The sequence below is a fragment of the Falco biarmicus genome, chromosome 21, assembly GCF_023638135.1.
Source record: "Falco biarmicus isolate bFalBia1 chromosome 21, bFalBia1.pri, whole genome shotgun sequence".
NCBI lineage: Eukaryota > Metazoa > Chordata > Aves > Falconiformes > Falconidae > Falco > Falco biarmicus.
In genome coordinates this window covers 398,793-425,268 of record NC_079308.1, presented here as the reverse complement: position 1 = coordinate 425,268, position 26,476 = coordinate 398,793, and the positions used below count along the sequence as shown (strand labels likewise).

Sequence of the window (26,476 nt, the reverse complement as noted above, 5' to 3'; positions counted from 1 at the left end):
TTTTCGGTCCTTTTCCCCTGTCCTCACTGCACTCCACCTCATCCACTCATCGATGCAGCTCATGCAGAAAGGTTGGTTGTCCCAAGCAGCCACCCTGTGGCTTCCCTTCAGGGAATGATGGCCACCCCGTGATCCGATTTACCCAAATCCAGGTGTTTCTTGGAGGGAAAGGGAGCAAGGACCACCCCTTGCTCTCCTTGCATGCAGCTCATTACTGGGAACCAGTTTGGAGTTGCTCATCCTGGGTGTGCTCTCCCTGGGGTGCACCACCTCGCTGTTGCACTCTGGCTGTACTGCTCGTGCTGTGGATTCTCCTGCCTATGCAAAGCAAACAAGCGGAGCTGTTCTTTGCATTAAAAAAAATAAAATAAAATAAAATTGTGGGGTGTGCGGCAGCTTCCAGAAGGGTTTTGCATATACCTGGCTGTGTGGAGGCCTGTGAGAACATCCTCAATCATCTGCTGCTATTTAAGGCCAAGCTGCTGAAATGCATTTTGGCTCCTAATTATGAATTATTAATTTGGCTCCTAATTATGAAACTCTTGGGAATTTAAGCAGAAGTGCTACCGTGGGATGCAGGAGCACTTATCACTAACAGAAGACCTTGCCCTGCCCAGCTGGGGATTTTGCAGAGGTTCCCAGTCGCTGCCCTTGAAGTGCCAGACAAAATAACCACACCAGGCTGCAAAGGAGGCAATTTCTTATTCTCATTTCCATAGTTTGCATTTGGCAGCTGAGGCAAACAAAGCTTTTCAAGCGATCAAAGGCACATCCTTACAAGTGGTTTGGATCTCTGAAAACACTGACTCTATCCATTACGAAATGCTCCTGTGAACACCCTCCATCCCTCCCAGGTTCCTCCTTACACCCCTAAATACTCATTATCCAACAGCTCAGCCCAAAGCTGTTGCTCAATAAGAGGTTAAAGCCATCTCTGCCTTGGGGGAGATTTATTTCTCTTGGTTTTGGGCATGTCTCCATGCCACCTAGTTAATCTGGGCTCCCTCTGTAATCAGTGGGGAGAAGGAAATACTCTTACATGCACTCATTGAGCCATTTCTAGGTGAGATAAATTACAATTTGCCACCGTTCTCCACTGACCCTGGAGGGACCGTAGCCTGGATGGATGCATATGAAGAGGTGAGTCCTTGCAACGCCCAGTGGTGAGGACATCATGCAGCACCAAGCACTGATCCAACACAAGCTCACAGGGACAGAGGTACTTTGGATGATTTAAAGTACCCTTCCACCAGATCAGGTCTTGCCTGTCTCACCTGTGATTATTACCACCTTGTCCACATAAAACTAGAAGTCATCATGGAGTCCTCCAGGCTTTTGCATCGCCATCCACAGCATCTATGCTCAGTTGCACAACTGAAAGCTCAGTGAGGCAAAGAAAGGGTCCAGCAAAGAGCAGGAGTGCAGGATCAGTCAGGGAAGGCGGAGGGAGAGGAACTGGGATCCAGTGTGCTAGGCTCAGCTCTATCCCTGTCCTCCAACAGAGAGGTTTTTGGAAGGGGTTTATGGGCATGGATGCACCAGGGTGGCATTGTTGGCAGAGCTGTCCGATGACAGATGTTATTTTGGGGAGCAGAGCAGCCCCTCTCCCATACAAGCTCTGGACCAACCGATGCTTCTTGCTGACAAAAATGATGGAGAAAGGAGAATTTTCCATCCCAGGTAGCACATTCTTTGTGCTCCCAAAAGCCATCTTTGGGGTGGTGACCCCTCTACCATCTCCCTAGACCCTGGCAAGAGTGGCACCCAAGCAGATGCTGTCCCATGGTTGGGTCAGGGGGAGAGTGTGAACTGGGACCCCCCTCCCCAGGCAGAGCAGAGGGAGGATTTGCTCCCCTGCAAAGGATGTCAGGGGGTAGGTGAAGATTGGTGCTTCATTATTGGAGTCAAAAAACGCCACTCGCCCTGCCTCATAGTCCAGGTAAACCCCAATCACTTTGGGGGCAGCAATCAGGGAGATGGGGATGGTAGGAGAGGTGAGAGCCTGGTACTGGCTCCCACACTGCCCCACCGCCCAGATCCCCACCTTGGGGTTGATGCTGATCCGTCCTTTCCTCCTGACTGACTCCTTGGCCACCCCAACTGCCCAGGCTTCCCCATCGCCCACCTCCACCTCCCAGTAATGCCTCCCCGTGCTGAAACCCTCACAGCCCAAGACACAGCGAGATGAGTCGAAGCGCTTGGGGTTGTCAGGTACAGGTTGGCGGGTGTCTTCCCATCTCACATGCTTGCGATCCTCAGACAGGACCAGCCGGGGATGCGCTGTCTCTGGATCCAATGTCAGACTTACTGGGGATAGAGAGAAGATGAGCATTGCAAGTGCAGCTTATTCCTCAAGGGCATTAGGGACACATTTTCCCCATCTTTCCCCTTGGGATGCTCCAGCTCCCAGTCCTTGTTTGCCGGAGCTGAGCAGGAATGGTTTTATGCCTGTGAGCAAGGTTGGAATAGTAGAAAAGACAGCTGCATGAAGGGAACTTGGTTTAGAGTAAAGGTAAGGCTTTCCATTTTTGCTGGGAGTCTCCCGGCCATTGAAAAGAGGGAAGAAATCCTCAGGTGTCTCATGACTTCCCATGTGGAAATATTTGCAATTTTCATCTTTGGTCTCATTCAGAGAGGTGATTCCCAAACGTGACGCTGAGCCTTCGTGAGATCACCCAGCACCCCAGAGAGCGCTGCCGGGAGGGAAGAATGCCCTCTCTCATGTAATCAACAACAGCAGTTACTTCTTGCTATGCTAATGTGGCTATAGCTCTGCAGGGTGCATTGGGAGTCTCCCTCCACAGCATTCCACCAGGACTTCTACCTAGCTTCCTTACGCATTCTCAAACCCTCCTCCTCCCCAGTTGCTCTGTACCTTGAAATTTCATCAGCATCTCTTTGAGGGCAATATTTTTCTGAGGAAGACCAGTGGGTTCCTCTCCCAGGTCAGGTGATGTCTCTGCTGGCTTCTGGGCACTGTCCTTCTCAAGCCTGGAAAGAAGGAAGACCTTTCTAATAATACTTCCTTCACTCATAATTGTCATTATGCACTGATCAATTTTCAGCTGGATTTTCTTAGAAGGAAATAAGTAATAGTAGGACTAAAGCAAAGGCTTGGTCCTGAGGCAGTCATTAATAAGCTCCCAGAGAAGAGTTTGTTGACCCACAGTAAGTATGTTGTTCCCAAACACCAGTGAAGAGTCCCTGGATAGTAAAGGCTTTCTCTCATGACCAGTAGCACCCTACATCACGGGGAACCACAGGCAATGAAAAATGCCTTTCCTTGCTTGCTTTTGTCTTTCCAATAACCCACCTTCTCGATCTGTGTCCAAAGAGGACATGAAAAGGTCTGCTATAGGGCTGGAAGTTCATACTGGATTCCCTTCCACCTGGATGCGTTCCTTGGCATTTAAACACCTGTGTATTTTTAGCTGCTGGCTTGCTATTTTTGGTGTGCTTGCAAGGAGTGAAAGCTCAGCCCTTCAGGAACAGGTAGTTTTGCATGGACTATAGAGAAGAAAGCAGCAGCAAGGCTGGAGGTACCATCATCCCATCTGATACCTTTCCCTGGTCTTCAGCATCCTACTTGGACCTTTTGCAGTGTCCTAGTCGTGTCCTATATGTCTCTACGGTCCCTAGCATACAGGGATCATAAGTTGCTGGGGTTTCGGAGTCCATCGGTGTCACCACCATAGAGATAAACATTAACATCACAAGAACGCATGAAAGGAGCTGCAAACCTGCTCAAGATGTTTCTGCTGTCCTACAAGGAAAAGATGAGAGATAGAGCATTAGGTCAGAGCAAAGTCATGATGGTAAACAACAAGCAGCTACCGCAGGAGTGTGGGGTGATGTACTCTAGGCACTGCTCTGTCTGAATTATGGGCCTCAGACGAGTGCCTTCACACTGGTCTGCCTGCAGAGCGTTTGCAGGTCTGCTGGGGAGTTAGGTGAGCTCATGGCAACATCACTTAAAGAGCAGCTCATCGTAGTTATCTGCCATCACCCACCACCTTTCACATCCCCACTCTTCCAGTACAGGTGTTATTACTTCTAATGCACACCACTGCTTCAGCATATTTAAATGTTTCAAAAAAGCGTTAATTAGAGCCTGGAGGTGGGTTCAGGTGATGGGTTTGGATGAAGATGAGATGAGTGCCTGAGTGTTTCTCCACTATGAAGGAACCTGGACAATTGTTTTGTATGTAGACATGTTCAATCAGATGGATGAATCTCATACCCATGTAAATAGTGATTTAAAGAGGCGGCGGTTGATTTCAAATATTCAAGCGGACAGTTGTGATCATTGCAGAAAATAATTTTAAAAAAAGGAAAAAAAAAAAAAAGAAGCTTTGAAAGATACATTTTAAAAGAAAATTTTAAAAGGAGTATTTAGAATTAATTTGACTCCTGGACTGGTGACACCGGTGGTGTCCAAAGCCAGTGGTCTTCAGAGGGGCCTGAGGTCTCACCTGCAGGAATTCACACACTGGCTGCTGACACATCTCCTCCAGTTCACAGATCTCCTTGCCAATGGAAGAGATCTCCTCCAAAAGCCTGTTGATGTTCTCCTCCTGTCTCCTCATAATCTCCTGGTCCAGCTTTGTTAGCCGGTCCAAGAGGAGACGTTCCTGTCCCTCCACGAACTGGTGCAGCTCCTTGACTTCAGACACAACCTTCTGCCTCTCCGTTTCCACCTGTTCCTGCAATAAGAACCAATGCACACAAGGGAAAGGCAGGGCTGGGAACAGAAATGGTCAAGAAAAATTGCAACAGAACTGATCTGACATGATGACTCATAACACAGCCGTAAGTTCCAGTGCCCATTGCAGCGCAGAAGAATAATTAATATGATATTAATTTTTTTTATTTGTTAGGGGTTTTTTTGCCATTTCTAGGCTGAAGTTGCTGGCAAGGGACATTTTGCATGGACTACAATCTTTGTACCCGAAATGCTCCAGACCTTAGAACAACAAGGGGAGATAAACCATATCAAAATAAAACCATAAACAGATTAGTCAGAAAAAGACGTCAGGGAAAGGGAAAACAAGACAAAAAGATGCAATTGGGTGAACCCCATTTTCTGTGTGTATTAGTAGGGGGAATCTAGGAACGTGCCCCACTTGTGAGCAAGCTGGGGAAGAAGATGATCAGCAATAACCTGGCAAAATCCAACACATGCTCCCAGCCTGCTAATGCATACAAGAGGCAGGAAACATGGGGGAAAAGGGAATGGTTTTTAATCTACCCCAGTGACAGGCTGTCACCAGTGCCCAGACCTCACCCCAGTGGAGAGGACGTTCCGTGCATGTGCAAGTGACTGTGGAAATGTGATCTTTGGCCATGGCACACCTTGTGTCTCCACATACGTCGTCATGGCCAGAGGGACAACCAAAAGGAGAGGGAGAAAGCCAATGCCGCCCAGGGATAGACACTTACGAGGAAGTCCAGGCTTTTCCTTTCTTCAGCCATCTTCAGCCCCAGCAGCTTTTCTCTCCTGTCCCTCAGGATCTGCACGTGAGCCCGGAATTTCTCCTGAGTGGAGAAGAAACAACTTGTTGGCGCATTTTCTTCCTCTAGCTGGTCTAGCCCTCTACCCTCATCTCAGCTATACAGGTTTATCCCCTACAAACTCAAATTCTTCCTTGCTTCATAACACAATAATCTGGCTCTAGGAATTCATAAACCCTGATTTCTGGCAGAGCAGGGCAGCCAGAACAGCTTGCTTTCTCCAACAACCAGGGTGAAATTCACGGCATAGATTGGAAAAGACTTGGGCAAAGGACCAACTCAGCAGAAAAGGAGCTTTAGATGGCTGGGGGCACCCTGCTGGCATCTGCCCAGGTTCAGCTGCCCCAGAAGTTATAACCTCAGGCTGTTTACTCACTTCAGCTGCCCAGGAATGTGCTTATGGTCACATTCTCAAATTCTGGAGGGGACGCTCAAGCCAGTTTATGGTGAGGAGACCATACCCTCCATCACCCTTGTGCAGTGAGACCCAGGTTACACCACACAGCTCCAGTGAGAACTGGAGCCCAGACCACCGACGTGTTGGAAAAACCAGCACCGTAAGACCAAATTCTGTCCTGTACATCTACACGCAGCATGTCCTGCACCCCAAATGTCCGAGCCAGCATAGCTGATCCTGCTTTGAGCAGGAGCTCGGGTTAGATGACCTCCTGGGCTCCTTTCCAACAGGATTTATATGAGGACACCATTATGATGCAGGAATGGAAGCTTCAAGACAGAAAGGGTGACCAGCAATGTAAATGAGGGGGTGCACAGAGCAGGTAGGGTTGAGGTCGCTGTAATTCAATGCTCCAACCACGATGCAGAAAGCAGATATCCAGATTTCTGCAAGCAGAGGAACCCACAGGGCAGTTCTCTGACCTGGTCCCCTCCTCCTCCCTGATCCCCACGCCACGCACGTCCCACCTTATGCTCCTGTGCAGCCTCCTCGATGGGGACCACGGCATGGACCCGGTGAGCCTGGGACTCTCTGCAAACCAGGCAGATGGGGGTCTGATCCTCCTCACAGAAGAGTTTCAGAGCTTCCTGGTGCTTCTCGCACAGCCTCTCCCCCCCTGCCCCTCCTCTGGCTGCCTGCAAGCTCAACTGCTTGGCTATCTCAATGATTTTTGCCAGCTCCCGGTTGGGTCTCAGGTTCCTCTGTGGGGCTGTCTCTTTGCACCGAGGGCAGGCGAAATTCTCCTCAGCTTCCTCCCAGCAGCGGGTGATGCACGCCCGGCAGAAGTTGTGTCCACAATGGATGGAGACAGGGTCTTGGAAGAAGCCCAGGCAGATAGAGCAGGAGGCTTCATCACGGAAACTTTCAGCAGGGCTGTCTGCAGCCATGGTCTTGGCGGCGAGGATGACGGGGTAGCTTTCGCTTTCCGCCCCAGCAGGTCTTGCCTGTTGACTGTTCCCCTTCCTGCAGGTGTCTCGGGCCCCGAGGGAGGTGAAAGCAAGCGGCAGAAGAGATTTACTGCTAAGATGCAATGAGGTTTTCTCCAGGTTATGATGGCTGTGGAGCAAAACCCTGTGCTGAGCAGCTGCAGAGGGGAAGGGAGAATCGCCTTTTCCACAGGGATCCTGGTGGGTTGAAAAGAGGTTAAATGGAAAATAAACATCCTTCGTAATTTCCTGGCTTGTTCAAGATCCACCTGCCTCTTTTGTATCACCCTTCTTCCCCCAAAAAATACTCAGGCAAACTGAGAAGAAGCCCCTGCCCCAAGCCTCCCCCATGGGGTCTGGCACTCAGAAGCCACACTGGTTTCATTGATCATTAATAAATGTGCATTAAATTTATTAATTGAAGGGCATGGCCGTGGGGATGGAGCTTAAGCAAGCCCCCTGTCACAAATAAGTCTCCTTTCTTCATGGTAAACCACTGAGGCACATCCTTCGTTGCTCATTTCAGCTCTTTATTATTTAGCACACCTCACTGCTGGCGTCACCACCAGCCCACCAGCATCCTCACTTCTGCGTGTGTATGTGCATCTATAAATACTTTTATCGTTACTTTCAATTCTCCTTTTAAACAGGATGTCATTTCTTCCACGGTTCAGGGCTGAGCCTGGAGTCAAGCAGCAGCTAATTACCATGGCACCCTCTTATTTTTAATTTTCCTTTTGCTCCAAGCTTGCCTGCAGTTAAAGAGAGGAAGGGATTTTCTTCCACGCTGTAAATGAAATAACTTCATGACCAGCTGTACCCCTCACTCAATCTGCTCAGAAACAGGTTCTCCTTCACCCAAGATCCCACTGCACTGCAGGAGAGTATCCTTCAGCCCTCAGCCACTGCATTTTGGGGAAAAAAGGTGACATTTCAGGAAAATCTTTTCAGCAATGGAAATCTCCCCTCCCATGGCTGCTTTTCAATTTGCAACGTCACTTTCCTCCAGCTGTGCTGACCTTGCACAGTCAGTTGGATGCTTTTTGTGCATCATCAGTTTTTTAAATCCTCAGCACCTCTGGTTTTCCTGCAAAGCCCCTGGCCTTGGGCTGTAGCAATGAGCCCCCAGATCCACCAAGACTTCATCCCAAACCAGGATTTATAACATCAAAGCAGTAAACGTCCTCCTTTCCTCCATCCCTCTCCTGGAGGGACAGCAACATCGTTCTCCTTCCTCTTTGACTAGAAACGCCTAAGCCATTTAATCCCACAGACCATCAAGCTATGGCATGTGGAAGACCTGCTCCTGCTCTGCAGCCCTTAGCATGCTGAAGCGAACAGAAGTTATTTGCATTGGGCTGAGGCTGAGTAACGAAGTGACACATTGTCCTGAGCAAATCAGTAAATAACACATCCACCGTTATTTGGTTACAAGTGTTTTTGGGGGTCATGATTTTCCAGTGCAGAGCTCTGTGCACACAAACACTCACACTGAAACCTGTGGTATGGTTTCATAGTCAAGGCATCTTTTTTTTTTTTTTTTTTTTTTGTTAATCTGGTTTTAAGGGTTGATTTAATGGGGAATGAGATCTGCAGAGAGACTGGTGTTGTGACGGATACCCCTGAGGAACTGCTTAACTTTGACTTCTGCATCTAGGACACTGGTTTCTCTCCTGCTCTTCTTCCTGCTGTCTCACAAGCCCTGGCAGCATCAGCACCTCTGCCCCAACACCAAAAGTCACGTTTCCTCCCCAGTTAAATACATGCACCACACAACTGGAGTAATCTCGTGGCAACTGCCTGCAGCAGCTTTGCTTTTTGGGGCTTGAAGCAGAGCTTGGTGTGCCTGGAAAAGGATCTCCAAACCCATCAACATAATTTGATGTTTCCAGGCCCTGGGGCCACTGATGAGCATTTAAGCAGCTCCACTTGGGATGCTCCTACCCCCTGCCCATGGCCTCTCTTTAAGCTCAGTCCTGGGGGGCAGTCCTTTTGCAAGCTGCCTTGGAGGAGGACCTATGCACAGCCGTGGACTTTGCTGATCCATCCCTTGGTGATTCTTTACTGTAGTGCCCTCGGTAAGGAAACTTTATTCCCTGAGAAAATTCAGCAGAGGCTTGGTGCTGCCAGGATGGAGAAAAGAGGGGTGTTGAGGGGGTGTGCTAAGGGAGAGACTGGGACATGGGCAAAAATTTGCTTGCTGTGTCTAGATGATGCTGAACTTGGTCTTAAATATCAACAGGATTTTTTTTTTTTTTTTTACAGTTAAAATCTTGCATTATAGCTGTCTAAGCAGTAAACTGGGCTGGGCATGAGACGAGTTAAAAATAATGACACTCCTCTCCAAACGAGCCCTTCATCGGCTGTGTGTAACCAACGGGGACTATTAATGAGTGTGGTCCCAAGGTGGAGCTGGAGGCTCTGTTTTGAAAGACAGGAGGACATTTGCTCATTGTCTTTGTGCAAGAGGAAAAAGAAAATTAGTAATCAAGGGTTTTTCTGTGACATTCTGCTGAATTGCTTCAAGGGGTAGATACGGGGCAACCAGAATTAACCATCAGGCACAAACCACCCTGTCTCAGTTTCCTCCTTTCTTGCATTGTGTGGTTTTGCTTCTGCCTCCTTTTCCCACAGCTTCAAGGTTAAATCTGGATACAGACCAGGGAAAGGGGTGTTTTTATCCCTGTAGGTCTGGCTTTCAGGGGAACAGTTTGGGCTGAAAAATAGGTCCATTGGGAAAGGTTGGGTGTTTTTTTTCAGGCTGCTTGATGCCTGACTGTGCAGAGGTTGGGGAAGGCGAGATGGTGATGGCCAAAGCTGCAAATGGGTCAGTTCAAAAGGATGGCTCAGATGTTAAAGCGGTTCAAAGCCCCACATAGTGCAGACAAGACTTCCCCAGAGGGATGCAAAGACTAAGTGCTGCCCTTCCCACCGGGGAGGCAGGAGATGAGGTTGCTCTTGGCTGTGCCATCTAGCCCCCTTTGTGCTGGAAGTGGAACCCCTGGGGTGCTGGCATCTATCAGTGCCTGGAGAAATACTATGATAATTAGCCGGGACTTGGGAATTGATCCTGATTTGGAATGCAGAAGCAGGGAGCAGTTTGAAGCCTGAAGCTGGAGGGAGGTGGGATCTGACAGAAATGGGGAAGAGGTGGCTGCAGATTTCCCATGATCAGAGGGAGCTGGATGGGCTCCCATTTCCCACCTCCTTTTTCTGCTTTTCCCCCCACCTTGGGCACCCTTTGCTGCAAAGGCAGAACCGATGCTGGCCTCATGCCTGCCAGCAGCATTGATTTGCTGCTGAGGGGAGGACCAAACCCCCTCCCCACCCTGGGACCCTTCTCCCACTCCATGTGGGTGCCCATCAGCCCCCACTTCTGGCTTGGTTCCTTCTTCTTCACCCTCCCCATGACATGCAACCTCCTTCCCAAGCTACCCTTCAGCCTCACCTTTTCCATGGATGCTCTTCCCTATCTTTTCCATGCCAAGCCCCCTCCCCAAATGGTCTTTGTTTCTGTGTCCAGCTCCCTGCCAGGGTGTGGGTCTCATCTTCAGAGCTGGCAGGGCTCGCTTTCCCCAGCCTTCCTCCCTGCCAGGCTGGGGGTACCAGGAAACCACAGGTACCAGCTATTTTGGGGATGGGGACCACCTTGGGGGATGTAACCAGGCAGTCTTTGGCCATCACTGGCTTTCTCCCTTCCCACTCAGGCTCAGCTTTGGTTCTGCCCGCCCTGGGGGTGGCAGGAAGGGAAACGCCTTTCCCTTGCTCAGAGGAAAATGAAAGTGGCTGCTGTCTCACAGCTCACATCTTCGGGGGCCCCATGGCTGTGCCAAGCCCCACCACAGGGCTCCCTAGCGAAGCCTTCTGCTCCATCTGCCTAGAGTATTTCCGAGACCCTGTCTCCATCCACTGTGGTCATAACTTCTGCCGAGCGTGCATCACCCGCTGCTGGGAGTGGTCCACGGCAAATTTCTCCTGCCCACAGTGCCACGAAACGGCACCGGAGAGAAACCTACGGCCCAGCAGAGAGCTGGCGCGGGTGCTTGAAATAGCTAAGCGGCTGAGTTCGCAGGCGGCCAGAGGGGAGACGGTTGAGGTGGAAGGATGCGAGAGGCACCAGGAACCTCTGAAAGTCTTCTGCAAAGATGATGAAGCCTTCATCTGTGTGGTCTGCCGGGAGTCCCGACTGCACCGGTCTCACACGATGCTTCCAGTGCAGGATGCTGTCCAGGAATACAAGGTAAAGAGGATTTTTTCCATCTAGGCGTGCGCTAGGAGCCAGACCAGCACCGTCAGGGCTTGATGTTCCCCTAGCAGCATGTCACCATCAGGCTGTGAAACATCTTGCCGTCACCCAGGGCAGTAGGCTGGGGGCAGAAATGTTGCCCCTCCTGGGGTGTTTGCCTCCACTCTTCACCCAGAGCGAACTGGCCTTTTTCAAAATGACAGTGTAGACCACGCGCCACTGCTTCCGTGGTCTCAGTTCTCATCTAAGGGCCCGATGCTCTGTGGCTGAAGGGATGAAGTCTTAATCTTCTCTTCCCTGCTGCAAAATTCAAGCCTTTGTCCAGCTCTGGTGCTTTCTGGGTATCTGCTGATCCCAGGATGCTCTCTAAATTGGCAGGAACGTGGGCAAATAAAAAAGAACGTGTTGTCTTGCTGCATCAGTGAGTTATAGCAGCTCAGAGAAAGGATCTGATGCAGGCAAGAGCTGGTGCAGAAAGCTTTCTGCACTATGTGGAATTTAAAGCATGGAAAGCTTTAAATCTTCAGCTCAGGACCCTTCCCGACCAAGAGGGACACAAGGAAAAGGTCTGGAGTTGACCATGGTGCAATCTCCTCCCCTGAGGATTTTTTTTTTTTTTAATTTTTTTTAGGCTATTCCAATCTCCAGTGACAAGGATTCGTTATTATTTTTTTTTCTTCCCTCAGGGACAAATCCAGGCTCGCCTTCAAGCCCTGAAAGAAGACAGAGACAAACTCCTGGGTTTTCGAGATGTTGAAATGAGGAGGAACTGGGAGTACTTGGTAAATGTTTTTATGAGGGGGGATGAGGGCCTGGATGTTTGGCTTTAGATGAGATGCTGTGTGGGAGATTGTCCTGCTTTGCCTTGGGCCTGGGGTCCTTCTCCAGGCACCAAACCAAATGCTGCCCGGCTTTTCCCTGCCTTGTAGGAAAAAAATAACAGATCAAGCTTGGAGCCCTGCCAGGGACTCAATTGCTGGGTGCAAAGCAGTATATATCTCTATAGGATATACCATACTAGAGACATTGACTCTAGATGTGCAGTCACTGGCATGCATTAGACCTTGCTGCACCCTCCCCCCCCCCCCCCCCAATCTCTTCCCTTGTGCCCCCTCCTTGCAGGAGAAGACCAAAGCCGAGAGGCAGAGGGTTTTCTCAACATTCGAAGGGTTGCGCCTCTTCCTGGAGGACCATGCCCGTGATCTGTTGGCTCAGCTGGGAGTCCTGGAGAGGGACATTGAGAAAATGCAGGAAGAAAACATCACGAGCCTGACAAAGGAGATCTCTTGCCTAGACACATTGATCCAGGAGATGGAGGAGAAGTGCCAGCAACCAGCAAGTAAATTTCTGCAGGTGAGGGAGAAGGGAATGGAGCCGGGTTATCACAGCCTGGATCCAAGCTGTGGTCTGGCCCTGGGTATTGCCTGCTGATGCAGGCAAACCTGGACTGTGCTCTGCTCCAAAGCCAGATCCATGCTGTTGGTGTTTCAGTAGGTGTTTTGCTACCAAGACCCATTCACTGAGTTTCCTCTTCCCTCTCTCCTTTCCAGGACATCCGAAGCACCTTGAACAGGTATGGGCCTTCCTGAGCTTCTCCTCTCACCCCAGGCTGGGAAGAGCAGGTTGGACCTTGTGTTTGGCCTCACCCAGAGGCCAAATATTTTGCTTTGTGGACAGATCTCTGAGCAAAGGTGTCTCTACCCATCATTGACCATACATCAGGTTTATGAAAGCCTGCAGCACTTCCTCCAACCTACGGGTTCATTTGGTCTCCCTCAGAGGAGATGCATCCTTACCTCTTCATTCTTGGCCTCTTTCTCTAGGTTTCAAAATGAAAGTTTCCAGCAGCTGCCATTGCTTCTTTCAGAGCAGGAAAAGAAAATCAGTCACTTCAGGGAAAAAAATATTGCTGTAGAGGAGATTCTGAAGAGCTTCCAAGGTAGTGACCGTGGGCTGGGGTGGGGAAATGGAGCGATACCTGTGTGAACATGAATTATATTGATTTACTTGGAGTATAAATTGTATTAAATATTATCAATGTGATTATATGTGTGATCTCAGCATGGCAGAATCTCTCTGTTTTAATGTTCATGCTGATACCTGCATGTTGTATCAACTAATGTCTCTCTTCTCCCCTCTTTAGATGTCCTGATGTTTGAGTTGCCTGAAAAGAGTAAGTCCGCACCTCCTGGACATGAGGGAGTGGGAAGGACCAAGGGAAGGCTGAGCCCAACCTGGGATGGGCCATGAGTTGGGGGGTCGTCTGGGGGAAGATGCTGCTGTGTCTGAACAAAACAATGAATGGGAGGGGAGGCAAAAACACCATTAGGGGTAAGGGAATCTTCACCATAATGTTGTTGGATTCATTCCTTTGATGGAGCTGCTAAGCTACATGAAGACTGGCTCTGCCCCTCACATCAGTATGTTCAGGGACCAATGTGTGTTTTGGCATTTTGGGCACACAAAAAAAAGCAGGGGGAGGTGTCTCCTACTCATCTGTCCTGGAGCTTGTTCTCTTGCTCTCTTGGGAAGCTTCTTCTGATGCTCACCCTGAGTCATGTGGGATGGGGAAAGCAACATCTGCCTTTGCTGCAAGGGCAGAGTGTCCCAAACCACGGGATGGGTGATGCTACAGGACCTTCCTGCTCAGCCCCAGCAGTGAAGCAGAACCTGGAGCCATGGGAAATGGTTTGGTTTCCTTTGATGCTCTACTCTCTGCCCCTTGCAGTGAAGGTGACCCTGGATCCATCCACAGCTCACCCCCAGCTTGTCGTGTCTGAAGACAGGAGGAGTGTGAGGTGGGAAGATGCCCAGCAGGACCCATCTGCTGAGGGGTTTGGCACAGATCCCTATGTGCTGGGCTGCGAGGGCATCACTTCGGGGAGATTCTGCTGGGATGTGGAGGTGTCACCCCCAGGCTCCTGGGCCGTGGGGGTGGCCAGGGAGTCCCTGAAGAGGAAGGAGGAGACTGCTGTGAGCTCTGAGATGGAGCTCTGGTCTATGGGTCTCTGTGAGGGTCAGTTTTGGGCGCTCACCTCCCTCGAGCGTATCCCGCTATACCAGATCCAGGTCCCCAGAAGGGTTCGGGTCTCCCTGGACTATGAAAAGGGTCAGGTGGCATTTTTTGATGCAGATAAGAGGGCCCTGATCTTCACTTTCCCAGCAGTCTCATTCAAAGGGGAGAGTATTCATCCCTGGTTCCTGGTGTGGAGTGAGGGGTCCCAGATCACACTGTGTCCCTGAAGCTCTCCCAAACACAAGTTTCATGTCTCAAACATCCCTATTTCCAGCACTTTGGAGGACTTCTGCCTACTGAAGTCCTAGTTGGCCTTTCTGGCCTTTCCTTCCATCCTTGGTGATGCTGAAGGGTTGAGTGTCTCTGTGGGTCAGTGTCCCACGTGGTCACCCCCAACCTGGGGTATCAGTGGCTGACAAATGGAGCCACGTCTGCCCCACAGCATCTTGCACCAGCTTGACTGCTTTTCTCTCTTCTCTTACGGTTTTAGATGAAGTAAAAATATTTATGTGCTGTAACATTCTCTGTCTGGTTATTTGCTGCTTCTGGGTGTCAGGTGCAAGGGGGGGAAGCTGGACTTCTGCTTGACTAAAACTCCTTCCTAATATTCACACAAAGCCTGTGAGTTGGCTGTGTCTACACCGAGAAAGGTCCACAAGCCCCGCGTAGTGACCTAGGGCCATCCCTAGAAGCCATGTGCCACACTGCTCTCCTGTCTGCTGGCAGTGCCATCCAGAGGGAAAGACACAGAGGAGAAAAATCATGTATTTTTTTATTACTTAATGGTATAGAATCATTTAGTTTGGAGAAGACTTTTGAGACCATCCAACCACACATCATAGATGTTTCAAATATAAATTGTTGGAGGAGAAGAGAGGAAACAGTTGAGGCTCAGGAACAGCTTTGCCATGCATGAACTTCCCATTAGCAGTGGTATCACCTTGGTGAGACCCCATCTTGCAGCCCTGAAGAATGGTGTTGATCTCATCTGATATGAGAAATTCATAGAGCAGATGTTTGCATCTGACCCGGTCACCACAGGATCCTTTATCAGGGAGAAACTGACTGGTTTAGGGCAGCTGCACCCACTGGGAGGTTTGGGAAAAAAAGAACAAAAAAAAGGTAATGTTTGGACCCCCTTGGTTTGGAGGTGACTGTCTCAGATGGGGACATCTATGCTTAAGTAGGCAAACCTTGGGAAAACTTGCCTTTTCCTTGCCACCACTCTAGATTTTCCCCCTTTTCCCACTATTTCACATTTCTATGCCCCAGCGTCCCCTCTCCAGAGCTTTTTCACCCTCTTTGCCTTCTTTTTCTCAGGTTTATCTCTTCTTTTATTCCCTGTGCATCAATCACCCAGTTTCATGGTGAAAAGGAAATGCAAAAGCCAAAGTCCCGATTTCTCCTGTTCCCCATGATCCCAAGGGCAGCAAGAAGGCATGTGTTTTTCCCCTGAGGCCATAAAACGTGGGGAGGACACTGCTTCCCATGTCTCAGGGACACAACCTGAGCTGGGACCTGGCCCCCACCACCCAGAGCCATGGACGGACCCTTTCACCAGTGAAGGAAGCATGAGAAAAAATGAACATGAGCCTCCCTTCATCTGCGTCAAAAAACGCCACCGTCCCTCCACCATAGTCCAGGTGGATGCTGACCCTCCGGGGCACCCAGCGGAGGGGTAGGAGGGTGACCTTGTGGGTGGTGAGTGCCCGGACTTGCCCCCCCCATTTCTCCACCCCCCAGATCCCTCCTTGGGGGCAAAGGCTGAGATGCCCCTTCCGACAAATGGACTCACGGGCCACCCCCACAGCCCAATCCCCCCCGTCCCCCACCTCCACCTCCCAGAAGTGTCGGCCAGCCATGAAACCCTGGCAACCCAGCACGAAGGGCCAGTAGTCAAATCGCTCAGGGTTATCGGGCAGGTCCCGTCGTCCTCCCCCACGTCTCACGCTCTTACAGTCCTCGGAGAGGATGAGGTCAGGATGAGCTGTGTTGGGGTCCAGGGTCATGGTGGCTGTGGGGTAGGGGACAGGGGTGTCAGAAGCAGGGCTATGCCCCCCAGGGATGCAGGGGATGTGGGGCAGCCAGCAGAACCCAGGATAGCATCCAAGGGGCAAAAGCATCCTCAAGACGGACACATCCCCAGGATGGGGAATAGTGCTCTCCTTGAAGTAGAAAAGCTGTTTTTAACCCAAAAAGACAAGGCACACAGTAATGGTAACAGGCTCGTGCAGAAATCCCTGCAGACTTTATGCTACGTCAGGCCAAAAATAAATGCTGGGGGAAGTTAAAAAAAATGAAGGGAAGCAATCCGTGGGATGTAAACCAGTGAAATCTTGAGCTGATTGTCTCCTACAGCAACCACAGGACAAGACCAGACTGGTTTGGCTGAGCCTGTGGTTTAAAAAAAAAAAAAAAAAAAAAAAGCGCTAAAGCCTGAAGACAGGGTGATGAATTAGGTCACTCTGTTTCCATGTTTGTTTCAGGGAAATAGTTAGGTTTCAAGGCAAGGGCTCTACCCTGGGGTGGGTTTTCCTCCAGCATTATGCAGAGGCTCCAGCTGCAGGGCTTCGAAAACTTGCTGGGTTGCCCTAATTTTCATATTCTTCCCTTAGTATCTATTTTTGGCTACTTTGGGCTAGGTGCACCTTCACCTAACAGGTACGGCTGCTCTGGTGTTCCCACGCTCAGCCAAAGCCAGTTTGGGGAAAGGCTAGGCTGGAGGGGGAGACAAACCAGAGAGCAGCCCATCCATCATACATGAGCATCCTTCAGGAATTAGGGCAAAACATGCATAATTAAGAGAGTGATAAATGTGGCATTAAGCGAGTTTCAAATTGTCATTTCTTCTGACCAGGAAAAGCCCTTTGCTCTTCCTCTCCTCCATCTCAGGCATTTCTGTTCCCAAAGGATATCCAGAATGAGCTACAGGCAGCTCAGCTCTTCCAGCTAGCCCCAAAATATGGCTAGTCTATTTTTTCCTCCTCCTCAAGCCCTTCTCAGTACCTTGTAGCTTCTTCAGAGTTTCCTTCAGAGCATTGTTCCTCCATGAGAAGCGACAAACTCTCTCTTCTGACTCTGGAGAAACACCTACTGGCAGCTGGAAAGTCACTTTCCCACGCCTGGGGAAAAAAAACCCAAAACCAAACAACTCACGCTTTTCAGAATGATCGTCCTCATTTCAGGAAATCTGATGCCACCAGAAATGAGGTGATGGTGTTTAAAAAGCTCATGAAAGAGCATTTCAGAAAGTCCATGTACCTGCTGATGGTGCTTTTCACATCCTAGTAAAAGAAGAGAGAAAGAGAAAAGGAAGCTCAGTGTGAGCTTTTCTCCTTAAATTGTAGCAATGCTGCAATTATTTCATTGGGGACAGACTTCTTGGGTCTCTGTTCCAACCCTTTGCTCAGCGCCGTGTCCAGGCAAAGATCTGAATATGTGGAAGGATGGAGATACCCACATCTAGAAAGACCCTGAATGAGGGAGGCACCATGCTCACAGGGAAAACATTTTTTCCCCTAAATGTAGAAAAAATTTATCTTGTTGCAACCTGTGCTAGCTGCCTCCCACCCTTTCACTGGACACCTCTGAGATGCGGGCTCTGTCTGCTCCGTAATCCCATTAGACCACCGCAGATTACCAGGGCCCCCAGCAGCCCTAATAGACATTAATGACCCTCTCAGCACCACCTAAGACTCCACCCGTGGCCCAGGGGCTCTCGGGTGGATCAGTCCTGGGGCATTTAGTCCTTTTGTAAGGAATGTGGCCATGGACCCTGCTTGATTCACCCTGTGGGCTGCGTTCCCAGCTCCTGCCTATGGACCTACCTGGTGCTCTGGGCTGCTCTGCTCCCCTCTCTCAGGTACTGAAAAGGTGGTGGGAAGGCTGGTGATGTTCTTACTCCCTACACTACCATGCTTAGTTCCACACACTGTAGGGAATCACCAGCCCTCACTATTCCTTCCCACAGACAGTGATTTTATTCCCTTTTTTTTCCATCTTTCCAGGTTGTAGATCTCCCTGTCCTCATGCCCTTGGGGTTTTCATATCTACAGAGGGAACAGCAGCAAGGTGGAACCAGAAAAGCCCAAGTAATTAAGCCAGCAGCTACATGGTGGGGAGGACACTCCCTACAACATTCCCTTGAAAAGCTGTAAACTGCAAAAATTTGCTCACCGATTGCTGATTCTTCTCTTCTTGCCATTGTGTCGGGGTGTCCAGCTGGGAAATCTCTGAGAGTTTGGTGGCATTTTTTGCCTGCCTCTTCTCAATCTCATTTTTCAGGTCTTCCAGCTGTGAAAGTAAGGAGAGCTTGTGTCCTCCTGGGACCTGCAGTGTCCCTAAAGTCTGAGTGCAGTCTACGAGTGCTCAGCTTCTATCCTCCCCTTTTAAGATGCAAAGGAGCAGTGGGATGGAAAAGAGCATGAGGAAAATGCCTTTCCATTTCCCACAGGACGAGATCACCCATGAACCCAAATCCCTACTAATTTGTCTTGAATTCCTGGAGAAATTTGGATTAAAAAAAAATCAAACCTGATGCAAAAAAGCAACATGTGCTGATAAAAGCCACGAACACACTTCCGTGAACTTGGGCAGAAAGCCATGATATTCCCGCACTTAAGCAGCACAGCAGTGGTGCAAAGCAACCAAAAAGGATCTAAAGAAATTACCCTAATGCCGGTTTATTACTGCCCAGGGACTTGAGAGGTCAGGGAGGTTGACACCTACCAGATCCTCCAGCTTTCTGCACTCCAGAGTAGCTGTCCCTCCTCAGAGACCTTCTCTCTCTTCCTTTAGAAAACTTAATATCTGCCTGAATTTCCTCCAAGGTGAACTTAAAAAAAAAAAAAAAAAAAGAACAATCAACCAAACAAAAAAACCCTGTTGCTTCTACCCCTTTGATAGGGTTGGGTCTTTCTCTTCCTGTTCCTTCCCAGTCCTGGGTAAAACTGCGGCAGGGATGTGTTGAGTCTGAGAGACTCACGCCATGGCTCCTGGGCAGGAGGTGGTGATACCCTTGGCCTGATTTGCTGGGAGCATCATCTTTCTCCCTTGTCAACCTTCCAGCTTTTTATTCTGGGAAGCTGCTGAGGGCTGTCACCTCATTTCTTTTGTTTGTTTGCTGGGGTTTTTTGGTTGTTTTTTTTTGAGTTGGGCACCAGGTGAAACCATCAGCCCTCCCAGAAAAGGGCTGGAGGCAAAAGAAGACATTCAGGCTGCCAGAAAGATACGGAGCTCTTTCCCACCAGGAAGAACTGTGGGGGGAGTTGCTCTCCCTGGGAACAGCAGGACTTGAAGTTAAACCACTTCCCAGGGAAGAGTGGCCTGGGGTGGACAGTTGGGAGGCAACCTGTTCTGGCAGACGCAGGAGGTGGGCGCAACCAAGTGAATGTTGGCATCTAACCAGACACCTCCATCTGAGCTGGGCTGCTTTGGTCTTCAGCGGAGATTGGCTCCGCACTGTCGGCAGAGCCTAGGGCACAGCTCCTTTCATCTCAAAATCAGGTGCCTACGGTTGGGCAAATGAGTCGCACCCTAAAATCGTCTACAGAGCCTGGAAAACCAGCTGGGGTGGAGATATCTGCATTGCATATTTCTAGAGCAAAGGGACACCCTCGAAGAAAGCTGGAGCTGGGAGGGAGCTGGATGGATATCACAGATGTGGAAGGGACCTTGTGGTCCTGAAAGAGTCAGAAAAACATTGATTTCTACCTCTAAGGAAAGCACAGATTTACTGGGACCTGGGCTTTGTGCCTTGTGTTTCTCAGGAGGTGCCTCTGAGAGGAGCATGGTGGGACCATGGTAGTTCGAGGTTTGCAGACCAGCTCAAGAGCTTTTCCCTTCATTCACCTTGGTTTTCTTCTTTGGTCCTTCCTGCACTGTCAGCCTGTCTATTTGTATTCCCTTCTGCCTTTCCCAGCTGGGTTTGGATCCATGTCTGGATGTGGACCCAGCATGCAGGATCATACTCCTTCCTGACAGAGATGTGGTAAAGGGAAAGAGGATGAGATGGGAGAAAGAGCAAAAAAATACTCAAGGCTGTTTGCTCAAAAGTGTTTCCCAGTAGCCCTGATTGCCCTTTTTTTTCATAAATACTCATGCTTGAGCTCCTGCAGTGATTTCAGGTTGGCTTTGCAGAAAGATGATGTCTATCCTGCAGCAGGATCCCCCATGTTTCCCAAATGATGTGACCAAGTGACAGCGATGCACCAGACTGAGGAGCATGGATGGAGGGGAGATGTCACAACGCAACAAAGAGCACTGAAACACCAGCCATAAGTTTGCCCCCAGTGGGACCTGTGGGGATGGTGAGATGGGGCTTCATCACAGGGTGGCCACTCATATCTCGTCTGTTATTCTGAGCCCAACATTGCCTGCGCCCTCCCACTCTTGCTTCTGGTTCCTCTTCTCGGTTCTATAATCAATAACATGTATTTATTTCAGTGATGCCTCTTCCTCTTTTGGGTTTCCTCAGAAGAAAATCAGCAGGTTTTGAGGGAATTAATCTAAGTGAGCCTGGCAATAATGCCAGAACTCGTATCTTACCAATCCACTCCACCTGCTTTTATAGTCAAGGAACATCTAACCAGGAGCCTCCTATACCACTTATCTCGGCTTGTTCCTCCTGAATACCAACAGTGAGGAACAGGCTTTTCTTAGGAATTATCCAGGAAGCTAGATGTGTATAATGGTGTGGAAAATCACATTCCAGGTGTGTTTGTTTCCCTTTGCTGCCTGCAAAGAGGGCTTGAATGGCCGGAGGTCCACAAGGTGTCATCCTGTGCAGCTTTTCTTAATCCTGCTGACCCAAAGGCTAAGAAATCCTGAACAATACAACCATAACAAGGCAGAAAGTGGAACATGCAAAAAAAAATAATGTTCTTTTATTTAAAATAAACATCAGAAATGTATACAGAGACCGGCTCCCCAAACCAAGCCAGTCTGTCGTAAAAGGCTACCTCCCTTGGCAGAACAGACTCTAGATGTGCTTTGCCATTGATGTCAGAAAGAAAACACTTTGGAAAGAGATATAAACCAGGGAAGATTCAGTCCATTAAAGGCAAAATAATTTTAAAGAGACCACATCTCAAAGTTCCGAGTGCTCTCCACCCTTGATCAACGCCTCAATGTTCCCTTCCTTCCGATGTGCTGACTCCATCACCTTGTACTGGCTGGTTTTTCCTCTTCACTGGTGTACCCACCTCCCCATCCTCATCATACAGGTGCCGAAGCTCCCATGTCCTCCACTGGGAAAGGAGCAGCAAGTTCCTTCAGCACAATGTTTTGAGCAACCACAGCAAACAGCTGGCATCACACAGGACACGTCCCTTTTGCTAAGGTCAGTCTGGCAGATGTCTCAAGGGCAGATCCAGAGGGGAAACCTGAACCCTACCCAGTCCAGAGGGGATATCAGCTGCCTGGTCATGGACTGGTCCTCTGAGGGTGGGGTTTGGGTGATTTCTTGCAAACGAGCCCCTATCCCCATCTTGAACCAGGGGAGGACCCTCTCCCCATTGAATGACGCTCTAGTATAAACCAAGATGGGAACATCATCATCTGTGCTGAAAAATGCTACCCGCCCCCCTTCATAGTCCAAGGCAACTCGTATCCTCCTGGGAAGCTGGTTCAGGCGCAGGTTGGCACGGGGGGATGTGAGAGAATGATAAGCCTCCAGTGCCCAGACCCCCTCCTTGGGAGTGAAGCTCATCGGTCCCTTCCTCTTGACTGATGCTCGGGCCACCCCTATGGCCCAGACACCCCCCTGCCCCACCTCCACCTCCCAGAAATGCCTCCCCGAGGTGAAGCCCTGGCAGCCCAGCACACAGGGTTCAAAGTCAAATCTCTCCGGGTTGTCCAGGAGGTCCTGCTGTGTCAACTGGCCCCTGGCTTGTTTTCGGTCCTCAGAGAGGTGAAGGTTGGGGTGAGCCGTGACTGGGTCCAGGGTCACATCGGCTGCAGGACAAGGGAGAACCAGAGTACCAGAGGTAGGGCTTGGCCTTAGGAGAGGCTGGAGATGTTTCTTTTCCTCCCAGCATCTGGGACCCGCCCTGTTCTGCTTCTCCCAGCTCTGGATGTTTCATGGGGATCATGGGCAGGGCTGGGGCTGGGACTAGACTTGGGGTTCCCCAGCAGAGATGCCCCTGGGTAGAAGGAGCAGAGGGAGAGGACAAAGCATAGAGCAGAGGCATGGGAAAGGGATAGGGGGAAATTCCTGGGGAAGAAAGGGGAAGCACAAATGCTCTTCTCAGGTGTTCCCTTTCTTTGGTTCCCATGGCGGCATTTGGCTTTATTAGGACCATATCTCAGCCCCTGGATACACCAGGAGTATCAATATCAGGATGCTGTCACCCTTCCCTTCCTTCCCCCTGTGGGGATTGCATTGTTTCTTCCATGGAAATCTCTTCCACAAGCCAAAACCCCATTTTTCTCCCACCCACTACCATCGACTTACTTGGCTCTTGCAATTTAAACATCAGGCTGTCTAAAGAGGAAAGAGATTTTGTGGTATCAGGTTTGTGTGTCAGACAAACTGGCTGCAGCTTAGCTTTATCATGAAGGCTGGGGAGGCAAAACAGCTAATAGGGGACTTAGAATTGGAAATATTGAGGGTGTGAGGGCTTGGCTGGCTGCAAAGGCTCTGAGTTGGCTTGCTTTGGTGCAGGTATTGATGCTGTGATAGCTATACAACTCTCCCAAAGCCAGGGGAGATGAACCTCCTGGCCAAGCTAAGCTCATCTCATCTCCAAGAGATTCTGCAACAGATTTCTCCCCTTGTAGCATCCTCTCCCTGGCTTTGTACCCACGTGAACTTTAATTTTCCCACCAGCTTGGAAGTAATGGGAACAACCGCATAAGCAGCACTGTTTGAATTTGCTTTTCACATGAGACATGGGAGAGGAGACTCTTTTGCTGAGCTTGTTTTTTCTCTTCTCTCCACTTCCCAAGTAATTTTTCCCCAGGAAAAACTGTCAGTGTCCTTCTCCAGTTAAAAGTTTCAGCCGCATTTATTTACAATGGTTACTAGGTGGGTTTTGCATTAGCAGCCAGCACACAAGTACCCAGTTTCTCCCAGATATCAAGTACACAAGGCAACGTGCCCTCTCCTAACCCTGGTCAGTGTACCTTGGCATCTCCTCAGTGTGTCTCTCACAAGGATGTTTCTCTGAGCAAAGTCCTCAAGCCTTCTTTCCAGATCAGAGGAAATCTCCACTGGAGGGTTGAACTTCATCATCTCACAACTGCAAAGAGAGTGAAAGAGGGCCAAACCCCCCCATGTGTGATATATTTGATTGCTCATTTTGTTCTCTTCGAATAATCTGGGAGAATCTATGGGATGGGATGGGGATACTTATCCAAGCACAAATAAAACTCCGCTTTTCCCTGCCCTGTTTCTTTGCAGTTTGTTTCCCCCAGGCAATCACTGGACAGATGTTTCTGAACACAAAGCACTGTCCTGGGAGGCTGAGCTATCGACTGGATCCATCTGGTCTGAAAGCCCGACCTCAGGATTCACCCAGGTGACATCCAGACCTCTCCAAGTGTGGGTGAAGTGAAAGGGAACCACATTACCTATTCAAGAGTCTTCTGATGTCCTAGAGGTGAGAAGAGAGAGGAGAGACAGTTGAGGAAGAGGAACTACAAGTGTTGGGTGTTCTAACAAACTTTACTCTTTTTTTTTTTTTTTATCACAGTGGAGTAGCAAAGAAGGACCCTACCCATGTGATGATCCCACCTGCAGCAATGCTACAAGACACCAGGGAGTTCCCATGGAGCTGAATTTGGGTTCCCAGGTCTCAGGCTTTGCTCTATCCCTCCTTTCCCCACCAGCCCTGATGCTTTGGGCTCTCACCTGCAGGAATTGGCTCGCCGGCTGCTGGAATTTGCCCTCCATCTCCCAGATCAGCGTGTCGAGGTGGGCCATCTCCTCTGAGACCTTCGCCACTGCTTCCTCCTGGACCCTGGTGATGGCCTGGTCCAAGTTTGCCAGCTGAGTCAGGAGGAGGCACTCTTGGTCCTTCAGAAATTGGTGCAATTGCTCAAATTCCCACACTATCTTCTTTCCTTCATTTTTGGTTTTCTCCTGCCAGGATCAGAGATGAGGGCAAAGGGGATGATGAGGGCAAAGGCTGTCTGTCCCCTCCCCCCATCCCCATCCCGCCCCAGCTCCCTTTGCAGAGGAGCTGCAGTGTTATCTCCCCAGTGCAGGCTCCAGCTGATGTGAAACCCCAGCAGATAAAACACACAGGGTTGACCGGTTCCCAGAGCAAATAGCACAACACTCTGCAAACCAAATAAACAAGATCCGACCTCAAAATCCACCAGTAATGCTGGGGTGGGTGGAGAGACGCCCACTCCCCCATGTTCCTGCTGGAAGGCACCTACCAGGTACAAGCTCTTCCTTACTCCAGTTTTTCTGCTTTCCAGGTATTTTTCTCTCTCCTCCTTTAAAGCCTGTAGGCAGGCTTGGATTTCTTCCTGAGGAAAAACAAAAGATGGTCTTGGAGGAACTGAGAAAAAAACCCTTTTTCCACTGAAATTCCTTCTGCCCTTATTTTAGATGGGTGAGCCTTTGCCTAAACACTGGCTCCTCTGCAAGGGGCAAAGCTGGGGGAGGAGGAAGGTCCACAAGTGACCAGCAGTGCTCTGAAGATCTGTGCAAAGCAAATGCAACCTTCAAACACCATCCTTGCTGCCAGCACTGGGAAAAACTTTTGCAGAAGAGCAAAACACCGACACTAATCAATAGTTAGCGTCCAGGGAAGCATGCAAAAGCAAGATAAGTGCCTTTTGCTTATCTCTTGCTTGAGATTTCCCTCAAAAACACTTTCAGCCTCCAGAAATTGGTAGCTCTGGGATAAATACCTCTGTACTTGATAACCCTCAGTGGATTTATTCAGTGTGCATTTACGTAAGTGTTTCTCAAACCCACAGAAACCTTTAGCATCAGCAACATCTGGCAGCAAGGAGTTCCTCCTGTTAATGCTGCACGATACTGCACTGTGTTTGTATGGCTCTGCCAAGTGCTCAACTTCTAGGTAAGAAAGATGATGAGAGCAGGTCTGGACCAGCAGGAAAAGAGGGAAGGAGCAGGGAAGGGGAAGAAATAGAAACAGTTATTTCTCTGTATTCGAAACTGAAGATACAGTGGGTAGTGGAACAAATTTGCAAAATTGCCCTCAATGTAACAGTTAAAAACCAAACCAAACCAAAACAAAAACAACAAAAAACCCCAAAACAATTCTTGGGTATTTTAACATGTTTTGAATATTATCACTATTAGTATTTCAGTTCAGCCAAGTCAACAGCAGAGTTCAAAGAAGAAAAAGACTAACAAGGTATTTTTTTTTATTTCTCCCAGGCTGTTGGTAAAGATGAATAAATTAAAGAGGGGGGAAGAAAACCCCTGATAGGAACATTGCTAAAACCAAATGTCCATGCAATAAAATGCAGGCAGGAAGCACACTGGTGACACCCAAAGATCCCTGTTTGCAGCTGTGCCACAAAGGGGCACGGAGAGTGGATGCACCCGAATGGCTGCACTTTGCCCCTGGAAATGGATTTTCCATGAGATGGGAAGATGCAAGCACATCCCTAGGCTTTACCTTATATTCCTGGGCAGCTTCTTCAACAGGGACCACAGCGTGGAAGCGGTGAGCCTGGGACCTGTCGCACACCACACAGATGGGCTGCTGGTCCTCCTTGCAGAAGAGCTTCAGAGCCTCCTGGTGCTGCTTGCACAAATTCCATCCCGCTGCTTCTCCTCCTGCCCGCAGGCTCAGCTGCCTGGTGATTTTGGCAATATTTGCCAGCTCCCTGCTAGGACGGAAAATTCTCTGCAAGGCAGTCTGCCTGCACTGTGGGCAGGAGAAAGGTGCCTCCAGCCCTTCCCAGCAGCGGGTGATGCACACACGGCAGAAGTTGTGCCCACAGTGGATGGAGACAGGGTCTTGGAAATAACCCAAGCAGATGGAGCAGGAGGCTTCACTCTGCAGGTTTTCCACCGGGTTCTGCATAGCCATGGCTCTTCCCAGCCTATCTCTGGGACAGGATCAAATAAGCTTCGCTTTGCAGGAAGAAGAGGAGGATGTTGCTCCTTCTGGCTTGGCTGGTTTCTCGTAGTGAATGGGGGAAAATCAGCTCCCAGCCCTAACACCATGCAATGACCACCACGGGAGGTGTGGAGAGGAGAGAGAAGAGGGTAAGCATGTGTGATGCTTCCTCCTCACCTCCTGTCAGCCTCCCACAAGTTTCAGATCAGTTAACTTTGAGCCAGATGTGGGTTAGCAGATAAGAGGCTGGAGGGCAGGGCTGCTCTTCAG

The 26,476-nt window shown here is 49.6% G+C and overlaps 4 protein-coding genes across 6 annotated transcripts; 1 reads left to right on the top strand and 3 right to left on the bottom strand.

Annotated features, from left to right (window-relative positions):
* Positions 1-683: 683 nt before the first annotated feature.
* Positions 684-8,424, bottom strand: LOC130141798 (E3 ubiquitin-protein ligase TRIM39-like). The gene is given in 7 exon segments (XM_056323010.1): positions 684-1,818; positions 1,820-2,307; positions 2,876-2,991; positions 3,741-3,763; positions 4,473-4,703; positions 5,440-5,535; positions 6,436-8,424. Coding segments are annotated over 7 exon segments (1,401 nt in total). The 5' UTR covers positions 6,856-8,424; the 3' UTR covers positions 684-1,791.
* A 31-nt stretch (positions 8,425-8,455) lies between these two features.
* LOC130141784 (E3 ubiquitin-protein ligase TRIM7-like) lies at positions 8,456-14,674 on the top strand. Of its 2 annotated transcripts, XM_056322962.1 has the most exons (8): positions 8,456-8,972; positions 10,602-11,134; positions 11,827-11,922; positions 12,263-12,493; positions 12,691-12,713; positions 12,964-13,079; positions 13,284-13,313; positions 13,869-14,674. In XM_056322962.1, exons 1-8 carry the CDS (start codon positions 8,777-8,779, stop codon positions 14,381-14,383), a joined length of 1,740 nt encoding a protein of 579 aa, XP_056178937.1. In that variant the 5' UTR covers positions 8,456-8,776; the 3' UTR covers positions 14,384-14,674. The 2 variants fall into 2 exon arrangements, with proteins under 2 accessions (XP_056178937.1, XP_056178936.1); XM_056322961.1 differs by having other exon boundaries at positions 8,456-11,134.
* Positions 14,675-15,250: 576 nt separating this feature from the next.
* Positions 15,251-19,145, bottom strand: LOC130141820 (zinc finger protein RFP-like). The gene is made up of 6 exons (XM_056323064.1): positions 19,141-19,145; positions 18,885-18,900; positions 18,333-18,449; positions 17,418-17,440; positions 17,163-17,278; positions 15,251-16,170 (listed from the first exon to the last, which is right to left on the bottom strand). Exons 1-6 carry the CDS (start codon positions 19,143-19,145, stop codon positions 15,650-15,652), a joined length of 798 nt encoding a protein of 265 aa, XP_056179039.1. The 3' UTR covers positions 15,251-15,649.
* A 1,879-nt stretch (positions 19,146-21,024) lies between these two features.
* On the bottom strand, positions 21,025-26,400 carry LOC130141790 (E3 ubiquitin-protein ligase TRIM39-like). 2 transcript variants are annotated; one of them, XM_056322972.1, is made up of 7 exons: positions 25,760-26,399; positions 24,540-24,632; positions 24,007-24,237; positions 23,727-23,749; positions 23,280-23,395; positions 22,609-22,638; positions 21,025-22,109 (listed from the first exon to the last, which is right to left on the bottom strand). In XM_056322972.1, the coding sequence occupies exons 1-7, from the start codon at positions 26,174-26,176 to the stop codon at positions 21,514-21,516; spliced, it is 1,506 nt and encodes a 501-aa protein (XP_056178947.1). In that variant the 5' UTR covers positions 26,177-26,399; the 3' UTR covers positions 21,025-21,513. The 2 variants fall into 2 exon arrangements, with proteins under 2 accessions (XP_056178947.1, XP_056178948.1); XM_056322973.1 differs by lacking the exon at positions 22,609-22,638 and having other exon boundaries at positions 25,760-26,400.
* Positions 26,401-26,476: the final 76 nt, after the last annotated feature.

What these genes read in the sequence shown, in the direction of transcription:
- LOC130141790 (XM_056322972.1), bottom strand. Translation starts at nt 26,176, where the DNA reads ATGGCTATGCAGAACCCGGTGGAAAACCTGCAGAGTGAAGCCTCCTGC. An exon ending in CACACTGAGGAGATGCCAAG is followed by an intron (nt 22,639 to 23,279) that starts GTACACTGACCA and finishes TTTCCTCTTTAG; the next exon opens with ACAGCCTGATGTTTAAATTG. An exon ending in GTTTAAATTGCAAGAGCCAA is followed by an intron (nt 22,110 to 22,608) that starts GTAAGTCGATGG and finishes CTTGTCCTGCAG; the next exon opens with CCGATGTGACCCTGGACCCA.
- LOC130141820 (XM_056323064.1), bottom strand. An exon ending in AAGAGAAGAATCAGCAATCG is followed by an intron (nt 17,441 to 18,332) that starts GTGAGCAAATTT and finishes TTCTTTTACTAG; the next exon opens with GATGTGAAAAGCACCATCAG. An exon ending in GTGAAAAGCACCATCAGCAG is followed by an intron (nt 17,279 to 17,417) that starts GTACATGGACTT and finishes TTTTTTCCCCAG; the next exon opens with GCGTGGGAAAGTGACTTTCC.
- LOC130141784 (XM_056322961.1), top strand. Translation starts at nt 10,307, where the DNA reads ATGCAACCTCCTTCCCAAGCTACCCTTCAGCCTCACCTTTTCCATGGA. An exon ending in ATCCGAAGCACCTTGAACAG is followed by an intron (nt 12,714 to 12,963) that starts GTATGGGCCTTC and finishes CTCTTTCTCTAG; the next exon opens with GTTTCAAAATGAAAGTTTCC. An exon ending in GTTTGAGTTGCCTGAAAAGA is followed by an intron (nt 13,314 to 13,868) that starts GTAAGTCCGCAC and finishes TGCCCCTTGCAG; the next exon opens with TGAAGGTGACCCTGGATCCA.